We start from the raw sequence: 26,332 nt of genomic DNA, 5'->3' as shown, positions 1-26,332 counted from the left end.
ATTCAGTGGCTGGGTTTTTCTTTCCGCCCATTGTGTAATAATGGCAAACTTGGAAGAAACTTTTCAACGTACCATCTAAAAGTTTCATCGCCTTCAAAAGGAACGTTTGAAATTTCAAGTTTCGGTAAAAAACGAGTCAAGCCAAACATGGAACGGAAACTAGGCGATAAGACCGCAGAAGCCGCTCGGGGTTGACCTGATTAGCGAAACAAGTGATCTCTAGCCATGCGGAGCCGAAAAGGGCTACTAAAGTTTTAACTCATGTCCCAATTGCGGGTTTTGATCCATCCGATTTGTTCCTCCCCTACATCTTAGCGATGCACCAAGCGTATGCCAGTATGTGAAGGCGATTTTGAGATACTGAAATTCAAATGATTTGACGTTCTAAATGGCATTGTTCCAATCTTGAATGGTTGCTTCTTTTGACGTGCCCATGCTTACATGGGCCTAGTCAAACCTTGTCTCTCGCTCGAGTCTCCAATGAGGGAGCAGCAGCAACAACAGCAGCAGCAGCAGTAGCTACAAGAGCAGCAAGGGCCAGAGCAATGCCTACTAATGCGTAGTACGTGGGTGCGCGTGTTTCATTGTTTTCCTCTTTTTGCTGGATCCCTCAGGCACCGAAAGCGATCACTTTGTAAAGGCTGTGGTGATGCCTATGAACGAAGAGGGCTTACAAGGCGACGGCGAGGCTCTCATCTTGCCCTTGGACGAATTCATTGTGGAGGATCGAAGCGCTTACATTGTCACACGTAAGTGGATTCTATTTTCACCAAAATGACGGATTAGATTCACCATCAAACATGTCTCACATTGGTGGCTCATTTTCAGTTTGCAACCAGAATTCCCAATGTCCCGATGGCTACGTGTGTCGTGAAGTGAGGGAGGTCGAATTGTGTTTCAAATCTGGGTCTGAACTACCTTAATGAAAAAATTGAGCCTTGAGACAGCAAGCCCAAGGAGAGCAAAATAGCAACAATGTCAGTCAATGTTTGGTAATTCTTGTCACACAACAACTTGGTAATAATGTGTCAGCGTGTATAATGGTCGAATGAAATATATTCTGCAGACACCTCTTGAAAGTGATCATTTATTGACCGACTTAAAAAGTGAGGGTCATAACTCAGAGCAAACAATGGGCAAAGGTTTCCATGAAGAAGAGCTTTCGAGCAAACACGTACAATATTCCAGCAGCAAAACCCACTGAAATTGTGAAAATTGTGAAAGTCAAGAAAGAGGCAGGAGAAATCATCTCAGAGCTACAGCTGCAACTTTTATTTCGTTCGACAAACATTAGATTGTTGGGATGCGCCTCAGCCTTTGCCAATTGCACTTTTTGCAAAATATTGCATGGAATACTCCTTTGGTATTGATCATGTGCACGGCAAGTAAAAATAAGAATATTCACATTTCAAGCCCCTTGGAGAGCCAAAGCGATCCACTCTCTCCTTTAAGAAGTGGAAACATTGCTAACCGCTTCCATCGACAAATTGTCCCTTTGAGTCCAATGCGACAGCATAATCGTGGAAGCCACGATTAAGTGCTTGGTTCAAGAAATAATCAGAGTTGGCCAGTAGTAATCCACACAATGTGCAACTACTTACGTCAGTTTGTTGCTTCAAAGCATGTTGGGTTATTTTTGGATGTAGGAAACGCATTATTAGAATACCAGCAACACCTCTCCTAATCTGATGTCGCACTTGCCCCACCCCAATGCCTTCAATAAAGCATAGGAGTGAGGAACGATCGAACCTCTTCTACTATGTAGGGCTCTAAGAATCTGTTCATTGATTGGCGTTTGCACTAACTAAATTAATCCCCATTAGAAGTTATTTCTTTTGTGTCTTTCAAACTGCATCATTAGTCATTTCCCGCAGATGATGGGAGGCTTGCTTTTCAAATTAGTCTCGTTAAACCCCTTGAAGAAGGTTGTCTTTGTCTCTAATCCCCAGTCAAGGACGACCGAGCCCAGTCAGCCAAAGTCTACCATGTTAATGAATGTAGTACGTAGGAACATGCACTTTTATTGACATTGAACAAACAATCTTGACCTGATTCAGCTCCCGATCTTTCCTTCTCATGAGACAGACCGACCCAATCCATTTACAATACACCACTACTCATGGGCATTCATGGGGTCTGAAACAAACAAGAAGGGATCCCAACGTACCACCCTCAATGCCTCCTACCACTCGATTTCTATTGGGCCTGATTAGAAAGAGCGCACAGACCTTATTACCAGACTATGCTTAGACGTCATCAGGGACATTTAGGTTTCTGAGAGATTTTGGCTGCGTTCTAAATCCGGTCAAAATCAATCGTTCAATGTTTTCTAGATTTGTTCAATTTAATTTTTAACTGTTTTCGCCTCTTTCAGACCATCTGCTATATCGTGGCATATAACTTGATTTTTTCAAAAACTTTGCCCACCAGCATGCTGTTGGGCCTTTTCACTTCCAACCATTTGGAGACATGATTCAAATCAGAACATGTCTAAAAGAACACTATTTATGTTGCAAATATTGTATTTATATTGAATCTTTCAAGCTAAAACTAAGCCACTTTGCTTGATTCTTCCAATTGTTGCCTTTTTAACGTGTTCAGGACAAATTAGGGCCATTCCCAGTAGCGGTAAGAAAGTTCGCAAGAAAAACCTCCGGGCCATATTTATGAATAGCATGTTGGAGGATTTTGTACATTCGATTTCCTATTTCATCTCACTTACTCGTAGACCTACGAGTAAGTACGTCCAAGACGGTGGTTATTCTGCTCTGTACACCTTGTGCCTCATCCACCATGATCTGACTATGTTCACGGCCACAGTATTGATCCAGTCAAGGTTTCCCATGACTGCACTAGATGTATAGCCGTGGCTAGATTAACCGATAGGAAACCGCTGAACCATTCTTTGGGCGAGAGAGGCTCCTCATCTGATCCACCGAGATGACGAAGTGACTAGAAGTTACAGTAGCTCTGTGGTGGGAGATGGCGTCAATGACAGAGCTGGTCGAGTTAGGGTTTAAGTGTGTACATAAGTAAAGTAGAGCTTCCGAGTACGTTTTAACAGGAGAAAGAAGAGAATGTAAAGCAGTAATGGTAGAAGACGAGAGGGACGAGCAAATGGTAAGTAGTCGTGGTTATTGGTGGGACAAGTTGAGACTGAAACCTTCATACAATGAAACCTACTCACTCGCCATGGTGCACTATGGGATAAGATTACAAGAGGATGGCAATGGGTGGGCCGTTGGGCCCCAGACTACTTTGGTTGGGATTCGTAAAAAAATCCCTTCTGATTAATGAATGTCATTTTTTGTACGCTTGTCTGGTTGGGCTCTCGGCAAATGACTCAGATAGGACCAACACATTTACATTATTAGGATTTCTTTTCCCCCTCTTTTCGTACCACTCACGAAGTGGCACGGCCCACATTATCAATGAAACGGTCCAAATAAAAGCCTGGTCGGTCAGTGTACAACTTTTGTTATAACAGCTTGCAATTGTTGCATGTCATGGATTACTATTTCATTGCAAGGTGCAAGCATTACGTAAGCAGATTGTGTTCAGAAAAAGGCAAAAAATCGGGAGCTCATGGGGTACTTGCATTGAACGAGCCAAACCTGAATCCCAGAGTTCTTTTTTTCTGTTCTCAGGATTGATTTTGATCCTCAAAATGCATATGATACGTCTTCATTGGTAACTCAAAATGTCATAATGGCATTGGGAAGATGAGGCCCTAATGACCCAGTCGCTTTTCGATTGCTCACTCGATTGATCGTGCATAATTTTCCTACTTCCTTCTGAAGCTCTAGCGAGGAGAGTTACAGGATCTTGAGCAGAGCTAAATGAATGTTATCGACTCAACTCAAGACATTTTAGTCTTATTAGGGTTCCTAGAAAACAAATTGACTCTTCCATGTGAGACAGCAATGAACCGGCGCACATTGTACAGTAAAAGCATTGCTATTTGAAAAGAGATTATGCTCGATATTTGAAATCTTTAGCCCTGAAAGGTTACAGGAAGCTCTTGGTTCTTCCAAGCTGGTTCGTATCTTCGTAGCCTGAAACGATCCAATGATGAAACATCCTTCCTTTTCGTGCTCGAAATAGGACCCCAATTCAAATTCCAATCCTCGCCCGAGGCAGAGTTCAAAATTTACTTACCAAATTTACTACACCCGATCCCCGATTATGCTCCACTTTGTGACCAATTTCAAATTGCGAGTAAAACGGGAAATTCAACCCCATTAATTTTAAGTAATTGCATTTTCTTCTACTCTGAGCAAGGTGGTGGGTGCTTGAAACGAGACCTGGACTGAGGAGGAACAGAAAGCACAGGAGGAACAGGAGGAACAGGAGGAACAGAACGATGGACGATCGATCGAGGACGGTTCGGGAAATCGGGCATCTTCGGAGTGGATGAATGTGATGGAGGTTTCCAAAGGTACTCTAACTAGGTTGGAGTCTTAAAAGTGGAAGAAGTGGCGGACAAGCCTCCGCCATCCATTCAGTCATTCCAATATCAATTCTATTCGAAAGCTTTGTTGAATTGGACAATCGCACTATGGACGCCAGCTCTGCAGCGAACTGTGTTCTAGGGCTAAAACCTTTCATTGATTGGGGCAAAGAGGACTGACGACTTCTTTTGTTTCATCTTATAGATTCGAGCATACATGTACAATACTCATAGCAATGAAAAGACGATTCTGCAATGCAAAAACGGGAAAAAGGAGCCAAGTGTGGCAGAGGCTGAGAGTCTCACATTGGCACATGCTGGAATTCAACATGGTGCTCTCTACCCATCTACGCATTCTTGTTCCACATCGGCTCTTGTTCTTGGAATAAGTCAGCCCATACCTAATGTGCTGTATAGAACTGTACTGTAGAGTGCTTGTAAGTACAGTAGCTGGGTTTGAAGAGCACATTCAAGAAAACAGCTCATTCCCGTAAGTCACGATCACCTTGGTAGAGCTCGGTGGAAAGTTTGGAACAACATCTCTTCATCAATAGAAAAGGAAACTTTTTGGGGCATTCGTCGTTTTCGCATTCCGTCCTAAGTGGTTCCAGCTCCCACTTAAAATGGAAACGTGACTAAAATGTGGAATTGGATAAAAAGAGGTCTCCAATCTGTGCGATATTTTCCCCAGGTTTTTCCCCTGCTGTTCTCTCTCTTTTCGCCCCCCCCCCTTTCCCGTATTTCTGTGGAACGCCTGACTGATGGAAAGGAGGAGGGCTGGCCCTCTTTGGGAAAAAAACAACGTCCCGCGACTTGGAACACGGAGCAGAATCTCTCCAATTTTTGAAAGGATGAACACTTGAAACTGCCGGAAGATTGATTCATGGAACTTGGGAGGTCTGGTACTACTCTGTTCTGTAAATCTTTGAATGGGATATTGGTGTTAATCGGGACAAATTCGAAATACAAAACATTTCCAATCGCAACCAAGGCTCACATCAAATCTCAGGCCATGGTTGTCGGTCAATCGGCCACCATTATTGCTACAAAAGACAGACCCTTTCTGTATAGTTCTCATGTGTCAGCAATGATTGATTGGCCGAAAAACGAGCCCATTCATAGAGTGGAGAGACATGTGTTGGAAATCAATCATATTTCACGTTCTTCCCCAAATGGGCTTTTTTCTCCTCAAGAGCAGCAATTTAGCCATGGTTGAACGACGAATGGCCGGGTCAAGATTCAAACCCTCTTGGCTCTCGGATCACTATTGACTAGTAGGACCATGCAAGATAGAGCAAGATGGACCAAGCTCAAGACAAGCTATATCGCTCTGTCATTGCACCAATAGCGAAATACAACAACACAGTGGCTCCCATGCCTTATCCAGTTTTGACAAAACTATCCAAGCACATCTTGACGTTTGAGATGTTTTCGCACTCGTAAGGAACGATTTGGGTTTTTTTAATGCTCGATGTGACTCTAGTTCTGGCTAAAAGCTTACTGTACTTCATGACTAAAATACACATGAGAAAACGAAACTTTCCGAAGCAAATTTCTGTTGGTGCGTGGTAGGGTCAGAGGGATAAGCTTCGCCCAGCCGACAAAAGATTGTTCAATTTGCTCCGATACTGCAACCATGACAAGTTGGTTCTCTGTCTGTGGGTATGGATAGTGTTTAAAAGTTTCCTGTAGAAGAAGGTCGGGGAGGAGATTCAAACCAGGAACATCTCTCATACTTGCGGACTACGTGTCACGTGTCTTGGATGGAAATAAGGAGCACACTTAGCTACTAAATGAATAGAAACAAGGATATGCTCTATTAAGCCGCTATTGAGTTTTATGGGATTAAATGGTCCTCTTTCCAACGGTTTTGTCTCACACACACAATTTTTAATACCATAAATTATTGTTTAAAACATTCTCATAATATAGATTTTTGCCAACATGCTTTGCAAATTTTAAGAGTGCACTAAGTGATGCTTTGAGTTGAATTCTGATTTGGACTTTTTGTGAAAACTTCATTCAAACTGAATTTATGGATTTTTTATATCTGAGTATGCATTTCATAGTTTCAAAATGAATTTACAAAAATATTGGTGTTTGGGGAGCTTTGAGTGATGCATTGCAATATTTTTAGTTATTTTGAAATCTTGGCACAAAGTGAAAGATGATCTTTAACTTTTCTGATATTGGCGATCAATTTAAACGTTTGACTTCAGATATAACGAAGCCATTTTCGAGTTAAAATCAGTGAAATTTAGTAATAATTTAACCGGACTGCATAGAACATATCCTAATTTATAAAAAATTGGTAACTTTGTGTGCTTCTTAGTTGCATCAAAAGGTTCTTGAAAAGCTTGCTTTTCAATGTGCTTTTGAGCATGTGCATTTTCAGTCTGAGCTATAATCAAATAAAGAAGTAAAATTAGAATTGTTCTTTATGATTTTAGGAGCTCAACAATGCTATGATGTAAAACTTAACAAGGCATTTCAACCATCGTGACAAGCAAAGAACGCCTTGAATGGGAGGACTAACTGTCTAAGAATGAGAAGAAGCACAACTAAGCACTCTAAATTGAACCAGAAACCATTAAACCCGGGCCAAAGTTTTTCGTTCTCTTTTAAGTCAATAGATCATTTCAATCAGTTCTGCCTTTGCTCCAAATCTCATACAAGGGCAAGTAAATCATCCAGTTGGTCTCACTCATCCTTAGATGATATTGGGTCAGGTCAGAGGATAACCAATTCTAACCCGGTAGAATAAAAAGTAAGCGTTTGGTTTGGCAGATTTGAAGTCGACCTACTCACCTGCGGGAATAACGTGGAACAAACACGGTCTTCTCTGTCGACCTAATTCGTTCCGGCCCCAGCACATCAAGGTTCCATAATCCATCTCCGACTTTGGAATGTAGGTGGCAATGCTGATGGAATTGTCGATCAACACGTTCTCATCCGGCAGATCGTTCACCTCGGTGGTGGTGTTGAACTGCCAGCTGAAGAGGCAAGAGGAAACGAGTACAAAAAGAAATGTATTATTATCTGATCCCATTGCACTTTGTAGTTGAAATGATCCGGTCACTAAGCCGCACACTCACTAGAAATCCGTGGGCGGAGGGTTCGAATCCACATGGCACACCACTCGGGCTTCCTCATTTTTTCCCACTCCTACGCCTTTGGGGGGTCTGCCACACACAGGGATATCTGGGGGAAAATATGGAGTTTTGATTCAATCTCAAGCTTCATTGAACACACAAATTGGAGCTCCCCGTCAGTTGGGTGCTTAAACCTAAGCTACCTTACCCTGAAACAGCAGGATGGAGAAGTGTGAAACAATGTAGTCCTCTTGCGGGGCAACTTACGCTCAACACCCGACTCATCAGGACATCTAGCAATTAACTATTTCCATTCAAAACAAGAGCCTCATCTATAGGACACCTTCTGAACAAATAAAACAGGAGAAAGAGCTGGGCTGGATGGATACTCACATTTCACGCTTAGTTGGACTTCATCACTTGACCCCGATCCGGCCGCGTTTGTAGCTTGACAGACGTATTTTCCGGCACTGACCCGATCCACTCGCTGAATGACTAGACTATGCTGATTGATGATGATGCCACGCCGTGAATCAGGGGATAATGCCACGCCCTTATGAGAAGATGAAAAAGTACTCAGTCAAGGGGAAAGAAGAAGAAGAAGAAGAAGAAGAAGAAGAAGAAGAAGAAGTAAGAGAAATTCAATTCTGGAGCCCCATACAAAGGCTATCGCTTCTGGAAATCAGTTCGAATGGCCTTTTATTCGTTTGGCTCGTTTCCCGGCTTACCAGCTGGATGGTTGGTCGCCGTTTGGCCTTTAGTACTAGTGTACATGCCTTGCTACCACTGCTGCTACAATACTAGTTGACTGCTAGTCCGACCCACTTGCTCGATCTGGTCGTGAAGAAGACCGAAGACCAAAGAGCGAAGACCTCGAGACCAGTAGCATATACTCGTGTATGAAGAGCATGGTAGGTAGTGTAGCAGTAGACATAGAGATCGTGTTCAAAGACTTAGCTCTTTCCAAGATGAAAGATCATACTTCTAGATATTGCTTACATCTTTCATCCAAGCGACTTTATGAGCGCCCGGGTTGGCCTGAATGTGACACTCGAAATAAACGTCATCGCCTTCTTTTATATCCGTCTCGTCCAAATTTGATCCAAGCTTCAGGGACACCAAGGGGGCATCTGCGAATCCAAGGAACAACGTGCAGTTAGATTTGTGTATTTATTCATAAACCCACGGAGCACGGTCGTCGGTCTTATAGGATCAAGCCGCTCTGCTGGCATTTGTATTCGTTTTCGGAGTCCCAGTGTCAATAGCACATGGGAACATGGGATGAAAGCATTTTGGAACAAACACGCTCGAGTGCCAAAATATGAGAGGCATACAAGAGCGTCGTAAGAGATCAAGGAAATCAGCACTTCAAGGGAAAGATGAAGCCAAATGCCAAGCACAACGCAAACCAGACCTGTGCAAATGTACATCAGTCGCGATGTCAGGCAGTCATGACTCTGATCAGCCCAAGGCATAGCGCATACATAAAGCTGTGCTCTGGGTCTGACGCAAAAACGTCGTTACGTTAGTGGTGACTTACAATAAATTTCCATCTTCTTCCCTTGGTCAATGACGGAATTGGGTAGAACGGGATTCTCAGCTCGACAAGACAGGATCTGACCGTGATCTTGCATCGAGGGCCGAAACTTCAAAACGCTTTGAGTGATATTCCCATCCGGTGAGATCTGCAACAAAAGAGGAGGACCATTCTTTTACGTGCTACAGTGACTGACTGTATTGTATATTGGCTTTCACTTTCAACCTATGCTGGAGCGAGGGGGAGGGGGGGGGAAGGGGGAGATCTCTCTTTCAAATGCATCTGGCTTTTGGAAAGTTATTCGCCTGTTGTTGCCTTTGTTTGACTAGATATTCGTGTGGGTGCAATTCCATGTACCTTCGCCCCAGCAAAATTTCAATGAGTTCGAAGGAACACAGTGATGAAATTCATTTGATTTATGAGAACGCCGCGAAGATCGGTCATTCCGTCCAAGGATAGTTGGCCATGTCTTTGATTTTGTGTACTGCAGTAGGTACATCCACACATACATAGCCTACGTAATGTACATAATGACGATGATCACTGAGGACATTACACACTTGAAAGGGAATTGCACACACATGAGGAAACAATCAATCACCCGTGTGGCACTTGGGCACATAGTCTCTTGACAGGCTTTTACTTTGCCTCATCATAATAGGCTTGTTCGCCCTCCGATTGGAGCTCACTCAACTCAGTGAGGACGGTCGCACGAACCAACGACCGAGCGACGATGATGCACTTGTCCCTGTGCCTGGGGTCCTACTGGACTCATCCAGTAGTTAGTCGACACCTCCCTTCTTACCTACCAACCAACATATCCTATACGTAGGAAAGCATACTTTAGGTGTGCTCAGTATGGAGGCCCACGCCATCGATGCACTTGGCTAGGAACTTAATTTGCCGGACCCATCCATCTGCAAGAACGGTTCGTCGAGTCCAAAAGTTGGCTTCGCGATGCACCAATTGGTGACACATCCCAACTCAGTCCTCGTTCCCAAATTAACGCTACTGGGTCCTCTGACATACTCGGTTGTCTCAAAGAGTGGCAATGGCAATGGCCTGACAGGGAAATTCAAGCGACCCACCCTTGGTCTTCTTGGTCTTTTCCCCTTCCTTCACGTCTTTCGTTCGTTTTTCTTCGGCTAGTTCATTCGCATGTTCACTCACTCACTCATCTCTCTTCACTCACTCACTCACTCACTCACAACATCATCCAAAAGAGGTTCTCTCTTCAAAACTCTAGATCGTCTTCCATTTTCCGGAAATGATCATCCATCATGTGCCAAGAATTGCAGGGAAACGACGACTAAGACCACGACCACTTCAAAGATTTCCCTTTTCTTTGCAAAACTCTCAGCATATCAAAACTAGCACCACCTCCTGGTGGAAGCAGGCCAATTCATTCAAGGAGGCCCAGCATCCGAGGATATCTCGCCGCTGAGGCGCCCACGCCAACCTGATCAGACTAGGACAAATTGAAAACAGGCACTCTCGTCCTTCAGAGTAGAGCGGATCATATTCCACAACTGGAACGATATTAAAAGTGGGACTTAAACTCACACGCAACCTGTGAGAAGCTTCGATTGCATCTTCGAAGCACCTCAAACCTCTCGGTCGTCATGCACCTTGAGTGTGTGTTTAGGGGATTCGGTAGAGCAATATCTTATCTGCTTCTTCTTTTTTTGTATCATTTTTACCTCTGTTTTGCAATCCTTCAATCGAATATCTCCGTTGATCCACCACGAGACAGTGGCTGAAGGTTGAGCTCCGAATGTTTCACAACGGATCTCATATTCACGCTCGGCTGTCATGGGCTCTCCATCCCACATCAACATCGTTTTTAGGGGCCGAACTGGAAAGAAGAGAAGGAGCAACCGAAATTGAGTGAAAAACACACCTCCCTTAAACAAACGCACGTTTCCCGAGCACATTGTGATACATATTTCCAGATCTGGGTTTCACTCAAGCAAAGACGAATTCTGACGTCAGTCGGTGGCACTGAGTGGGTGGAAAATGCACATTTCGAGTTTAAACTTCAGATGGAAACAGACCGAGGGACACGCTAATAACGTGAAAGAAATATGCTGATTTGGGCCATTTCCCTTTTATTGAAGGTTATTCGGATCCGAACAAGCCACTTCGTTCCCACTGGGTTTTGTGCTCTGAGTGGGACGTCATTACACGGGTGAGGGTGTGTACTCACGGTTCATTTCCAGGGAGACCGTGGTCGAGATTGGCTGTGTATCGTTATTGTTGTTACCCAAGCACGCGAATTCTGCACCGTTGTCCTCTCGACGAAGGGTCTCGACTTTCATGGTGTTGCGAGATTTGCCGGGGGCAATCTCTTCATAGATATCATCGATAAGTTCGCCATTCCTCCACCAAGTCACTTGGCTGGACGGCCATCCTGAAGTGATATAACAGTGGGCTTTTCATGAGAATGGCTCTCATAAAAGGGATGTCATGAAAAAAATGGACAAGTATTCTAGCTTCACTTCCCCGCGTGCTGATCCTTGAGAGCTAAGCTAAGCTCAACTGAACTGAGCTACTCAACATGATTCATATCTGCCTTGGTGCAGTAGAATGTTCAGTCCAAGAAAGAGGGAGGATGCATTAAGCTCATCCTTATATTTGAGTGACACTAGTTCTGGAATGTCCTTTCTCATTAAGGAAATGGATTCGATTCCCTAAAGAAGTTAGACAAAAATGATTTCAACCTCATACACCCAAGACAAAGAAAGACCCAAGACAATGACTTGGAAGAGGGCTTTTCCCCCGAAACATGTTCTTTAGAGGACACATAACAGAGAGAGAGGCCAAGTCGTACTCGTACTGTAGACACACGGTCTATTGTTCCTTCTTTTTTACAGAGTTTAACTCGAGGATGAGTTTTGATTAATTACTCATCCACCACCATCTTCTCATTCTCTTGCTTCTCTTGCCTTTCTTGGGTCTCTTGCCTCTTTGTGCGCGTACATGGGAGGCTCCTAACCCTTTTCTCTCTCTCGACCCTGATGCCTCAGATTTCCCAATGGAGAAACCCGAGCTTTGCTGATGAGCATTATGAACTAACTCCACCTAATGATCCGTAAAGTAAAGTGTCTGTCCCGATTTAGTGCCAAGCCAGTCGCGGCAGCCAAGGGAATTTACAACCCCAGTCGACGTGTACGTTGTTTCTCAGTCCACTCTTTCGTATCCCGCCTAGGCCTCACACAATTCTTTTTCTATTTGAGCCATGGCCTTTTGATCTCCACTCGACCGACTGAAGGAGGATCCGCCATCGAAGACGCTACCATGAGTGTGCCACGGACAGACTGCTTGTTGGCAATAAAGCCATTGGTACTAAAGGGTGAGAAACCTGGAACGGAGTACGCACCACCAAGAATGTCGCAAGTGAGGATGAGAGTGGAGAGCTCATTAAATGGGCCAATCCTGCCTGTCACCGGCGAACCTTTTTCATCCAAAACCACAGCAGAATTGGGTGGAACTAAGGCAGGAAAGAAGACAGAAACAGTTAAAAAGACATCTCCACTAGGCTCAAGGTGCGATCACGTTACCTATAACTGAAAGATTGACCCTCCAGTATCTGGTGGGAGATCGTTTGAAGTCCACGCGGCATTTGTAGGAGCCAGCGTCGTCTTCGGTCACGCCGAGAAGTGAAAGCACAGCAGTGGGCTCGGAATGAATGTAGAGTTGAGCTCGGTAGTTGTTGTTATTTGCGGGTGAGGAGGGGAATTTCATGTTAGCATTGGGGCCCGCCATGTCCTCCCCGGCCCAGATTTTGCCATCTGAATCCGCCATGTCCCCGCGTAAATCAAAACTGTGAAATATACCAACGGGTGTACTGGACATGCATGTGCCAAACAAAATTCCACAACGCAACGTACCTATACAGCGGTTTTCCTAAACCATCTTTGTACCATAGAACCAAGTTGACCTTGTCACCAGGCAAAGAAGGTGTGATATTACACGGCAAATTGGTCAACATTCCGGCCACAGATTGAACAGCCGTTATAGGGACTGAAATGAAAAAGAATTGGTTATTCATTTGAAGGTGCTGTGGTTCAATCTGGCCCTCTCTTGCCAAGCAGTACAAACAGGGTAAAAATATATCAAGAACCACCTGTGGTCCTTTCTAAAAATTTGCTTAGTGATATGGAGCCAAAGTTTTCATTCCTAGGTGATCCAATTTCAGCCTAAAAGAAATTGGTACCCTCTATTAATTTGGCCACCTGAAGATAAGGCAAGCGGAAAAAAGTTAGAATAAGAAAAAATCAGTACAGTATTGGGGTCAATGCCAAGTGTGTGAGGGCTTTGGTGTTCATCTTTGAGCCATTCAAAAGTGGAGAACTAAGTGGATGAACGGGGAATGCCTAAAGAACAGAGCTGGCCGTAGACATAAATCCGTCACACCTGGAGCTGTCTACTGGCGGTCAAAACATCGGAGGATTACCAATCATCTTAAGGCTGGAGTTGGATCATTTTTGACCTGGCATTAAGGTTTTAAATCGTCCTTGGTAATGAAGACGCTAGGTTCAGTATGATGAGTCAAATCTGTGAGTGCGGGGTAACATTTTCACAAGGACGCAAAGTGGCCGTTAATTTCTTTCCACCCTGTACATTTGGTTCGTTCTTCTTTTCATCTTGTTCCACCTGGCACAGTTGCAAAATTCGAAACTATTTTCCAAGGACCTTCAATATATCCATGCGTACAATATATTCCAAATGCATTTGTTCCAATCGGATATGCCAATGTCAGGCCTCAATTCGTTGGTAGGACAAGAGTGTGGAAAAATTCATTTTCCGAAATGTCAAACACACTAAACTGAGCTTCGGCCGTAGGTGCTTACGTGTGCGAATGAATGTACGTTTGCCACTCTCTAATGCCATCCTGAAATCGAGATCTTGAGAGATCGAGGCTGCTGTCGGTAAGTAGCGAGTGTCAAGGAACTTGGTTGTTAACGACAAACCTGAACAAAGAACAAGTCAACGAGAATACTACCGAGGCCCACACAAATGCCAATATGCACGAAGAAACGGTTCCGCCCCAGGGAGGACAGGTTCACCAAGTGAAAACCCATTAGTCAAGTGAGAAATTGTAACCTCTAACACTAACCAAACAACAACAGCAACGACCAAAACAACAAAGGTGTAAGCCCAAACAGCATTTGTCGAAGATTTCAGGCCGGTGATGAGAGAACCGAAGAGAAGGAGGATCATGGGTTGATCATAGCTTGCCCGGCGATTTTGAGATACTTCAATCTCAACAACTCATGGCACTTGAATTTGGACAATGACGATGATGATGTTGATGATGGAGCAATTATAGCAAAAAAGGAAAGCTGTTTTGGTTTTTTTTCGTCGCAGTGCGTATAAATCTGACATTGGGCCACTAGCGAGAGGAAGACAAAAAAAAATCAGAGCGCCTCACTTTGTTTAGGCGCTTCATCGTCATCATAAAACAACGAAAAAGAACGAAGATGCCGGTTCGATCTGTATTTGTTCAGGTCCCCTTTCCGACCATCCATCCATCTATCCATCCAACCAACCAACCAACCAACCAACCAACCAAACAATCACGGTTGATTTGCATCTCTTTCGTTTCCTAAGTATATGCACGTACATAGGTAGTCCCAAGTAGTCATCTCAAAAGACGTACAGTACATACCTCCTCCGTGACGTGGGCATGATCAATCCAAAGTACAATGAAGCAATCTCTTTAGCACTTCCATCCTCGACCTCTAATGACAAAATCCGTCATTAGGTAAGCTCTGGAAGAATGTTACGGTGAGCCAGTCTGTCTGGAATTTCCATTCGCTTGTTTACCACACAGTCCTCGTATCCTTTGGGAGCCGAGACTCGGCCATTATTGTCTTACCAAACTGAGTATGTATTATGGCTGCTGAGTAAGGGGATGACAAGTTCGTTGTTGGGCTCACTTGTTAGTTCTTGGTTTGCTCTAGTACGAGGCCAAATGGGTGGGTGGCCTCACTTCATACCCGTGGAAAATTCTGGGACGACCACAAAAACTTGTCCATTTTTCCCCTTTGGGAAGCAAGCTTCACCCGCCATACCATTTTCGAACAACCTCTTGGTCTCATTCCAGTTCTGTGCAATGCCATGGTCGTGATGCTGGTGGTGTTGGCCGTCGTCGTTTTCCTCGAGGATGACGGCGACGACAACGACAACGTTCACTCTGTTTTAGCATTCAGCACTCATCAAAATTATCCATCTTTCGCAGAAGAACAGTTTTTGTCACTTCGAGCCGTTCTTCTTTTTCTTTCTTCTACTCGTTCTTCTCCATCTCAACCCGAGTTCCAAAGTGGAACCGCCAGACAAAACCATGTTCCAACTTTCCCACCACCACCACCACTACCACTACCACCATCATCACTGCCACACTCCTCCTATTAGGAACCTTCGTCCACGAAGATGGAGATGGATCCAGGGAAATCTTAACTGAGATAGAGACCTTTTAGAAATGGAAAAACATGAAACTCCTAAAAAAGGCAATCCCCCAGAGTGTGGTAAAGCCAAGTGAATGCAAACTGTATTCACTTGACGAGCCAAACTAGCTCGTCATGGTCTCAGCAATTTCAACAGACATGGCTTCGGGGAACGAGAATAGATTTGTGGGTGGCTCTCAACCACGGAGGGGACGTGGCCTAGCCTTCACGGTCATGGGGATCGCTTGGCCTGTCTAATGCTTTTTTGATGTCAAATGATCACCTTGTGCCCGCCAGGCTCGTGTTTAATATTTGTTAGACGAGGGCTCTCTTCTTTCTCCGTTCCATCGCTTCGTTGTGGACAAGGATAACTAAATCTCGGGGCCGGTCATAACAGTAGCGAAGGTATGAGTTATGGAGCAACTAGCTATTCGTACGTGGTGAATTATGCTTCTTTTCACATACATAGGTCAGTTTGCCGATTCCACCGTCAACAATCAAAGTGCATGAAAGCTCGAGCGTGACTGCCCATCTTTTTTTATTGTCGTGACGATTCATTTGATTTCCACGAAGCGTTCATTCGTTCCTTCGTTTGGGTGGGTGATCTAACTAAATTGAGGTCTTTTAAGAGTCGAGGGACTCAGGGACAGAGGGAGGGGGACTTTTCATCGTCGGCCGGCGGTTGGCGGCTGGCGGGGCTCGGGACGTTGCCCGACGACGACGATTCCATTTACCAACGAGAGTGAGAGGAAAAAGAAAGGTCGCTAACGACGAGAGCACAACGACATTGAACAGGCCTTCTTGAGTTCGCTTGTAAATAGTACAACGATAGAGAAATACAGAGAACACAAGGGAGTGAAGCGCAGCTATTTTGAACCCAACCAAAAGACTGGTGCCACTGATGGCACGCAAGAAAGTGGAGAATGGAAGGTGGATCAAGGAAAAGGACGAACGAGACGAAGAAAAAACGTGGACGGCAGCGAGGAGGACGACCGGGAGGAGAAAGAAGAGGAGGAGGAGGAGGAGGAGGAGGAGGGATGCTGATCCATTTGCAAGGGAAGAGAAAGCTGCCATCAGCACATTTTACAAGCTTGTCTCGGTGTCATGTGGGGATGTTGATGTTGTTCAAAGAAGGCGTCAGCCTTGAAGATGTGCACCACGGCGACAACGGATGGTGGTGCGGAAAGCAATGCTATATCGTAGGTGGTGTAGTGGCGGTAGCTATTCTACTAGTCCTAGCGCGGGTAAAAATACTGAGACTCGGTACAAAATACTGCTTCCACCCAGCTTCATCATTGGTTCCAAGTGTCATGGCCTCGGTAAGCGTGCTTCGGTTGTAAGTAGCATAAGCGTGACGAACAGGAAAGCCTTTGGGCAATTGGTGGAGGTGCAAAATGATGTCTGGCAGATTGGCAGATGACTTTTGGGTCGGTTGGATCAAACGAAAAATTTGCAAAAATGCAGCAGGGAATCATGCCATTTTGGCTTCGAGAGAGAATATTACTCGGAAGAAGTGAAAAAATGAATTGCTTGTGTTAGGTGCTATATTCTGTGGTGGTCAGATAAGAAAGAATGCGAAAAGCACTTAGCGTCATGAGACTGTTCTTGTGTTCACAGATGATATTTCCGAAGGGTTGCTTCATCCTGGCCATAACATTGCCACACACACACATACACACACTGTGCACCCCAGTGAGAAGCCACTTTAGATGAGATGGGGAAATTTGGAAGGTTATGGTGGGGTAGGCACCCATTCAAACATCCAACCACCCAGCCATCCTACGCCTGACGAAGGCTAATAATCGAGCTCTACATATTTGAGTGAGGGCCAAGGAAAGCCGGGCGAATTTCATAAAGCTAGTTTGCCTTTTCTTCATCCAAGATTGTGTACGTAGGCTTGATGGTGTGGAGGGTGCTAGGGTGGTAAATGCAACTCCAGCGTTCGCCCCACACTTACTCACAAGCACACCATAATATGCTTGGAGGAGTCTTTTGGTACTGGTAGTGTTTTTGGTTGGAAAAGGAGCAATGGCTGAACTACCCAACTCACCCTCTTCGTGTGAGACCAAAGGAAGGAGTCATAATGGGCCAATGTGATGGCAATCAAATGGTGCCTATAAAGGCTCACATTGAACAGTAATTTTGTAAATGGCATTTTAGAGCACATACGCACACCCGCACACAATCTTCGTTCGAGAAAAGAAGGCAATATGAGCAAACTAGGTCAGGAAGTCTCTTCAAAGTCCTGATAAACTCTCACTGGGTACATTTACGAGGCTCAAATCGCATGAACCACTACTTATTCCGTTGTCCATGGGAGAATGTACACACATTCCTGCTCATACCCAAAAAAAAGACAAGGGTCATAAAAACATCCCCCAGCTATTCAATCTGTTCAATATACGATAGAGGAGGAGGGGGAGGAGCGTTAATTGTCTGAAAAAAATGCCATTTCTATGTCGGATGTTTAGTGAGTCGAAGTATGTCCACTCTACGGAAAAGATTATGCATTCATTTGAAACGTGCTTACGAAGAGACCGTTGGCACAGTCATATCCAATTTTGTAAGTTTTGTCGGAATAAACAACCTTCTCAATGGCAACGACCTTTGGAATGTTTTGTGAGCGCAAAAATGTCAGATACGCTCGTAGTGATTAGAGGATTCAAAAATCCAAAAAGAGTTTTCTTGTTAATCCAAAAAACGCGAAATAAGGAATCTAAACTGCATAATTGATTTGAACGCATCAAGACATCAAAGAATCATAGAATTGAAGATGGAGCAAAATGGATTCAAAATGGGTGGACTGGTACTGTAGGTATAGTACCCACTGAAACAAGAATGACATTCTTCCAGGTCAATCTAGCGAGATGCATGGACAACGAAAGGGGGCCATGTCCCCCCATCTCTGCAGTGCTATTCGCGTTTATTGACCACATTAAAGTCGTTTAGTCGAATGTTCCAGGTCAGATGAGATGGCTGTCGAATTGGGATGTGACCGCTAACCCCAGCCAACGGCCGACCGCGGTCGTGAAACCCAGTTCGCTTTCTTGGATGCACGGAACGCTCCTCGGCCTTGCTTTGAACAACCAACCGCACGTGCATAATAATTAAGGATGGGAATGAACGTCATTCATTGCCCTGGCTTGATCCGACCGAGTTGAGTTTCAGCCTGCCTTGAGTCGACCTTCATTGAGGCCAAGTACCGAGTATTGGGATGGAAACCACCTCTCCTTAACCACGACCAACGAGACTAAATCCCTCAATTCTTTGGCCTTTGAAGAAAAAGAAGAAGAAGCAAAAGAAGTGCTGTTCCCTTTTTTGCCTCTTTCGTTTTCTACTCATTCGACTCCCAGTAGTTGGATATTGAGCTTCACTTTTGGAAGCCGCAAAGAGAGGATCCGAAAAGAACAAGAGCGAACCAGGGAAAAGGAACCAAAAAGGTCGTTTGAAAGGCCATTTTATATTTTGTTTTAAATGGGGTGGAAAAAGGAAGAATTGTGGTTGAAGCGAATTTCTGGACAGACCAGTATCCAGCAGGAGACAGCCCACTCCTTCAACGAGCTGCTGTACCTAGGATTTAGTAGGCGAGGCTAAATAGGAACCAGAACCGCAGCATCGTCAAAGAACCGTTGAAAGTGATGTACAATTTAATTGAGATGTCACCGTGTTCGTGTTCATGCGGGAGTCAAGCATGCCACAGAGAATGCTGGATAGGAAAGGTCGTAGGCTAATTGTCAGGAAGTTCCGGGTTTTAGAACTTTGGGACACACCCTTGAAGGGTTAGGGTTCGAAACTGTGACATGTACTCGTAGCTCTACCTTTTGCAGAACTCAGTGAGCATGAGTGGGATGCTTAGAACCACCCGCACACTCAGGGTACAACTAGGTCTGTCCAGAGCTTTGACGTTATCTATTGAGGACAATAATAAATGCATTGGCCAATATTGTCTCTTGAATTAAGAGCGAAAAGCCTTTGTGGTACCAATTCTCAATGACTTAATTGAAAGATATATATCTTCGTGAGCTTCAATGATGGTGGTGGTGGTGGTGGTGACGGTGATGATGACATTTCTAGGATGGTGAATGGCTGGTGGTCTTGGGCCTTTGATCTCTCTAAAGGAAATCCAATCAACCTGATCGATATCATTACTCGATCGGTGGGCCACAATGGGCAAAAAAGTCGCTTGAAATGAATGACCTCTTTTCCTGCGAAATTTATTCGAATCTTGAAGAGCACAAGAACCAATCTTCTGACAACTTAGCTCATTCCTTGGCTGTTCCATGATTGGGTTCAATCTGACGAACGGATATGCAATTGTCGCTCAAGAGGAGGCTATATTTCTCCATGTCAAGGTTTCCTTCTCAGTACTAGTACCGAGTCAGCAAGAATTCCTTCCCGAGGTTCTATAGGATACTGTATAACCTCTGATGTATGTGCATGTGCGTGTGTGTGAGTGAGAGGGAGGTGGGTAAGAAGGAAGGGGGGTAAGGGGGGCTTCTACTGATATTACCCTTGATCCCTCTTTCTATCCCTTGTCTTGGCTTTATCAATCGAAACTTTCTTTGCAACTCCCAGGCAAAAGTCGGGACTTTCCAAGTCGAGGATGAAAAAGAAGAAAAAGGGCTTGAAAAAGGAGTAAAAAAAGAAGAGAGCAGAAAAAGAAGAAGAGGGTCGGGAGAAGGGGGAGGGGTGAATGAGGGAGCCAGGGAAGGTACTCAAAATCGATGAAGTTATCTCAATTCTATCTTGGTGTCAAAATTAGTAATTGCTTGGTTACCGCCCTTCATCGTAGTCTCAATCTCGAGCATAAGGCCCTCCCGTGTTGACAGTTATATGTATACGTTGGAGTTTGTGCTTTGTGCTTCTTGTACGTGTCTCTTCAAAATGGGAAGAGGGAAGAGGGCTTTGAGCAACGATATCGGCGAGGATGTAAAAGTCATTCAATAAAGTCCTTACTTACACCCTCCCAAGGTCGGCTGTCGAGAACTCGAAGCTCTCCCAAAAGAAAGCAATTCTCTCACAACAGGTCGTCTTCTCCGTTTTCATCCGTGAAGATAAGATGGCAAATCTTTCGTCCTCTACTTGTTCTTGTTCTTCCTCTTTGGAATTGGGGCCACGACCTCCGGTCTATTTTGGCCGCCAGGATGCTACTACTGCTACTACTGCTACGACCAGCACCGCCGTGGAAACTGAGAGAAGAACTTGTTTGCTTCGCCCATCTGACAATCCTTTTAATACTTTGCTGCACCTTAAAAGCTAAGAAACTTTTTCCAATGCTGTAGTCACACTGAAAACTCTGGAAAGTTGTTTCGTTCTTTTTGGAACAAGACCAATGTTGCAAACTTTTCCATTTTGAGTTTCCCAACCACCTCGACCCTCTTGGTATCGTTTACGTACGAACGAACCATCGCTGTTCCCATCGCCATCACCACTGCCATCACCACCGCCATCACCACCAGCATCACCAACAACACCACCATCATCCCTAGTACTCGTGCGTTCATGCATCCATCCAGTTGAGCGGCTCGTCCCTTGGTTCACGGCTTTTCGTTTTCGCCATCTTCCTCACGAATTCCGCGATGTTTCGAGTCCCCCTGACCCATTCACTCACTCACTTGCTAGCTGGCTGGCTGGCTGGCTGGCTTGCCAGCTCCCAAGTTCGCTTCCGTATTTGCTTCCATCCATCCATCCACCCACCCACCATGGTTGCTTCTTCGCTCACTCACACACTCATGCACCCGCACATAACTCACATCATTTAGAAGAGGAAGAGAGAAGAACACGAACAACTAAGCAACCCAACCAGCCAGCAACAATGAGATCCATCCTGGGTGAAAGAGGGCCCAGGGAAGCTGTGTATCGAGACCAGTGGGGGATGGAGAAACAGAGCGAGCGAGAGAGAGAGAGAGAGAGTGAGAGCGGCGGGAAAAAGTTTGCTTAGGAAAAGTTTGCCCTGATATTTTCATTTTTGCATCAAATTCATCAAATTCCGGAACCACTCAACAACGATCGGCTTCATCTACTTGCGCCCGGGTCATGTTAACCCGAAGAGTTTGTGGAGCTTTCATCTCGAACTTTGACTCACCGCCAAGCATCACGCATATTCATTCGTAGTGTTGCGAGCATTATCATGTAAACGAGGTGAGGGTGATCTGGATGCCGGATGCCTCGGGACTTCACGACTTGCATCTTGAACTTAAGGTCAATATTATGGCGATCATCATCCAACGGCCTCAACACGTTGAGTTATTTGTGAACAGGCCAAGTCCGCGAAACACGCTAATATGGCATGACGGCTGGATCACTTAGAGCTGAGTGGTGACGGAGAAGAAGGGGGCGAAGTTGTCGAGAGTGTTTTGGATTTAACCTAAGAGGAGTAAGTAAACTCTCCCGCTTCCTAGAGTTGGAAATTGCTTCGAACACCCAACTTCTAACTGTCATTTCCAGATAAAACTTTTCTCTATGCACCAAAATTGGATGCAATTGGCCAATGGGACTCATCTTTTGGCTCCTCCCGACAACTTTGGTTTGAGTACATAGAATGTTTGAAATCCTACCAACCTGCCAGACATGTAGACAGACAGAACACAAGCTTCACTTGCCAGCTTGATAACTTTTTCGTTTATCAACTATCAAATGATTGAGAGAAATTCCTTTTCTACCAATCTGCCAATTGCAAATAAGAAATAGCCAAGAACCGGTTCATGGGCGTGTGTCGAATCCGAGGCAGGAGTGTATGTGCGTACTGTTTCAACATTTTTCAATAAATATATTTTGATTGAATGGCGACTGGGGCGGAAAACTCAGATTACTGTTTGCGTCTTCCGATCTTCTCCGTTTTTTGTATTTTTAGCTTACGACGCAACTACATTAATGTGAGAGTGTGAGAGTAACTGGTGTTGGCCCTTTTCCCCACTATTACAACCCTCTTCCCTATGGATAGATGCATGCACGCATATGGGTTGCTGGCTGGCTGGTTCTTAGCGTGCGTACCTACATAATTTACGAGAAGGCCGAGCAAAAGCAAAAACGGGTTATGGTCATTTTTGTGATATCACTTGGGCCTGGCTGATCCCTTGACAGAGTAATGTAAGAGCACTGACGGTGGCAGTGGGCACCCACCATACATCCGAGTGGCACGTAGTTGTGTTTGTAAAACTAGGGTATACATCTCTATTAAATTTTGCCCAAAGTTCCAAGAGGTGCTTACCCAGTCATAACTCCTTGTTTCATGAAAAAGTACCCCCCAGACAGAAATTTCGACCAGAGAGAAATAGCCAAGAGGAGCACCAACAAGAAGAAGAAGAAGAAGAAGAAGAAGAAGAAAATATAAAAAGAGAAGAAGAATGAGGAGGAGCCGGAGACTAGTAGGGCTGTAGTATGTACTAGTGTACTGAGAAAGGGGCCAAAACCATCTCGAAAAGTCCCAGAGCCCAAAGAGCTCTCCCCTTCACCCTAAGTAGAAAAGAAGAAAAAACGCGTTTACATATACTACGCACATGTATAGTAAAGTACATACTACTTATAACTTGGGCTCTTTTTTCCTCCGGTTTGGTCCTCCCACTGGTGTATGTGTATGAATCCTTAGTGTTCAAGACAGACCCTAAGAAGTTTTTCTTGTTTCTATTCAAATAGCTCGGATGGAACCCTGAGGATCGAAAGTTAGCCGAGCTAACAGTGCCGGCATTCACCAAATTTGAATTCTAAACTTGTTCAATTGGGAATTCCCTCCGTTGTTTGAGTCTCTCTGAGTCTGACTGAACTGAATGTTACCCCAGCCATTTCATGGATCGCGTCTTTTCGAATTATCCAAAACCGAGGGAGGGGAACGAGGAACAAAGCCATTTTGGACCATGGATCCATCAAATCCATTCTATTTGCCAGTGTTGACATCTACCCTACAAAATGTACCGTAGAACGAGGCCGGATGGTGGGGATGTATTCAATGATGGTGTCAAGTCTTGACAAAACGAGGAGGACGTTAGTCTTTGTCATTTCATTATGGAGACTGCATACGCTATGTTCAGTAACAGCAATGGCTAATGCGCACGCAAATCGCTCGCGGGGGAAGAATATGTACCGTATACTTGAGATTATGTCCAAAATTCTCCGACTAATTGGCTTGTGGTCGGGATTTGGGAAAATCGCATATTTCACTCTGCCAGGTTCGATGACTTTTATTCCCATGGCGAATGGCGATTCGTTTGACCAGGACAGGATACCCAATGAGGCCGCCAACTAAAGTTTCAGGCCGAACTACTGCGCGGAGTGTCCGACTGGCGGCAGTGTGCGACAATCTAGTTTGGTCACCTCAAGCTCACTTGGAAAATTGGTCCTCTTTGGATCCGGCGTTTATGGGGCCATTCTGTGGTGGCACTTTCTGGGAAAAAGTGGTCTTCAACAGACCGCCGAACTCATACTGTACGTATAATACCATAGTATGTTGGTGGGTGGTGGGTGGTCGGTCGGTCGGTGGGTCGGTCGCCTACTCTCTAAGTGGATAGGGGCCCTCGCAGTTTCTTCTCCAGTCCTTAAGAAGGGTAAAACTCAAAACCACCACCAATGCAAGAGGGAAACGGGGAGGACGAAGACGAGAGAATGAGAGAACGATATCTGCCGAGGAAGTTGTTTGCCTAAATTGGATAGACTCAAGATCTTCTGAAGCGCCACCACAAGATAGACGAACCAAACCCTCCCCGTTCCCGTAAAGGGTAATGTGGAATCGATGTGCCCATAAGAACGAATGAAAAGGCAAGTAGTCTACTTGGGCATTTTGATATTGTGATATTGAAGAGCGTCGGTATTTATGAGCCGACAATCCGAATTGATTCATGGCAACTTCAATTGATGTTTCAGTTTCCGTTGTCGGCCAAAACCTCAGCAGAAAAACACTCATGGAGCGATGAAATGGCCGCCAAATACACAATGCGGTCAAAAAAGGCTGACAACCAGTCTTGGCTGTTGTGAACCGAAGGTCATGATGAAAGGGGTTTGAGCCAGCATATTGTTCTACTATGTAGACACCACACGTGTAGAAAGAGGAAAAGTATGGAGGGGCGTCTGTTTTGGACAGCTCTCAGTACGAACTATGAACGTTTGGAGGGGTACTACTCCCAAGATGGCACCAATGGCCCCGCGCCCAGGAAGGTAGGTGAGAAGAAGAAGAAGAAGAAGAAAGAACACCCAGAAAACGGACCCTGAAAATCACACAACAAGCCAGAGAATCCCGAGAGCTTTTTCCCTGAGCTTTTTTTGATCCTCTGACCTGACGCAAAGTTCGTTGATAGGATAGTACTACTTGGGCTTGCAGCACGCTCGAACCTTCAATAATCCTCCCATTTTGTTGGAAGGCAATGGGCTCAAAAACAAACCTGGCTTTCCGTTCCTTCCGTTCCTTCAGTTCCTTCAGTTCTTGACTTTCACCAATAGCATCACCGAGCAAAGAAAGGCCAGACACAAAGGGTGGCAAGAATCGCTTCCTAATATTCCAACCAAACAGAGAGGCTGTCAAGGCCATCATTTGCCACGACCTTCATTCAGTGAGGGTGTAATTTAACGCCAGACTCCTCTAGCTCGAGGTTCTCGTTCATAATTATCATGCCTAACCACGCCATTGGGACACAGATGAGGAGGGAGTTTTCTGCATTCGTTGTACTAGGTAGTATAATGGTATCATTGGCCGTATCACGTTCACCGTAAAGAAGAAAGCTGTGCCAACATCGGAAAAGAAGATTACAGCTTAGCATGTTGTCGTACGTAGAATGCCTGGTTCAACTCGGTGGGACCACACAAGTTTTTTATCTGTGCAAAATGTGGAGTTGGCATTTGCCTCGAAGCGCTTGGGCAGTTCAGGGCGTTCCTATTTGTTTGCCGCCACTTGATACACGAGGTTTCCATGTTGTTGCACTTCACCTTCGGGGAGAATTAACTTGACTAGCGGTTCACTACGCTATGTCCCTATTGATAACTCTGTTAATTACCAACAAACAAATTTGTGTTTGTTCCCTTATTTTCTTCCAATGTTGTGATCCATCCCGGATTTCATGTATTACCTGGGACTACTAAGAGACAGACTACAGTGATCGTGGGTCCAGCTGTCTTACTCGAACTTTGGCGATCCGTCTCCCTGAGGGAACCTTCACAACAACCACTACTGTGCCTACGTACGTATGTACTTACGCCCACAAGAGCGGAGGGAGAAGGCAACCAACCAACCAACCAACCATTGTTAGGCACAGGAAGAGGAAAAGGAGGATGAGGATGAAAAGGAGTAGCTCCCTAGAGCCTCACTCAACTTGAGAAGCTAGTGGGAACACCTTCATGAAACCTATCGAGGAATCATAATGGGAAGTGATTGATTAACAACAGACAAGTCACAAAGGGGTAACCGTAAGGCGGGCTTGGGCAAGTGCTTTCAAGTTCTTAAAGCAAGCACAGGAGCAAATTTCAATAATAGCAATAAAAATAGACGCTTGATCTCTATTTTAGTCGGTCGACGGACAACGTTTAGACTTCTTAAGCTTTGAAGCAAGTTTTTGATCGGCTCCTTGAACCAGGAATAAGTTTGAATTAAAGCCCAATCAAACTCAAAAGGTTTGACCTTTTGACCGAAAAATGTTGACCAGTGACTTAATACAAGCTAATTTCGTTAATTTTGAATGGCTCACATCAACTTTTCTGTACATACATTTTTAAGCGAATACAAGATGAGATAGCAGAGAGATGGGTCAAAGAAGTCCAACCAGGATCGTGAGCACACCTTGTTTTCCGATGTAGGTAGGAACTGAGAGAGCATAAATCAAAG

The 26,332-nt window shown here is 44.8% G+C and overlaps 1 protein-coding gene across 2 annotated transcripts in view; it reads right to left on the bottom strand.

The window, feature by feature from the left end:
* Positions 1–26,332, bottom strand: part of LOC131882890 (uncharacterized) — a 57,333-nt gene that overhangs the window by 7,509 nt on the left and 23,492 nt on the right. For both annotated transcript variants that reach the window (XM_059230172.1, XM_059230175.1), the window contains 10 exons: positions 12,970–13,102; positions 12,640–12,902; positions 12,459–12,569; positions 11,286–11,489; positions 10,780–10,934; positions 9,083–9,227; positions 8,542–8,672; positions 7,936–8,095; positions 7,546–7,651; positions 7,259–7,443 (listed from right to left, as the gene is read on the bottom strand). In XM_059230172.1, the coding sequence (XP_059086155.1) occupies positions 7,259–7,443; positions 7,546–7,651; positions 7,936–8,095; positions 8,542–8,672; positions 9,083–9,227; positions 10,780–10,934; positions 11,286–11,489; positions 12,459–12,569; positions 12,640–12,902; positions 12,970–13,102 (1,593 nt within the window). The remainder of the gene's footprint in view (positions 1–7,258; positions 7,444–7,545; positions 7,652–7,935; positions 8,096–8,541; positions 8,673–9,082; positions 9,228–10,779; positions 10,935–11,285; positions 11,490–12,458; positions 12,570–12,639; positions 12,903–12,969; positions 13,103–26,332) is intronic.

Source organism: Tigriopus californicus, chromosome 7 (genome assembly GCF_007210705.1).
Source record: "Tigriopus californicus strain San Diego chromosome 7, Tcal_SD_v2.1, whole genome shotgun sequence".
NCBI classification, from domain to species: domain Eukaryota; kingdom Metazoa; phylum Arthropoda; class Copepoda; order Harpacticoida; family Harpacticidae; genus Tigriopus; species Tigriopus californicus.
Note: the sequence above shows the minus strand (reverse complement) of the source record. Positions and strands in the feature narration are given on the sequence as shown.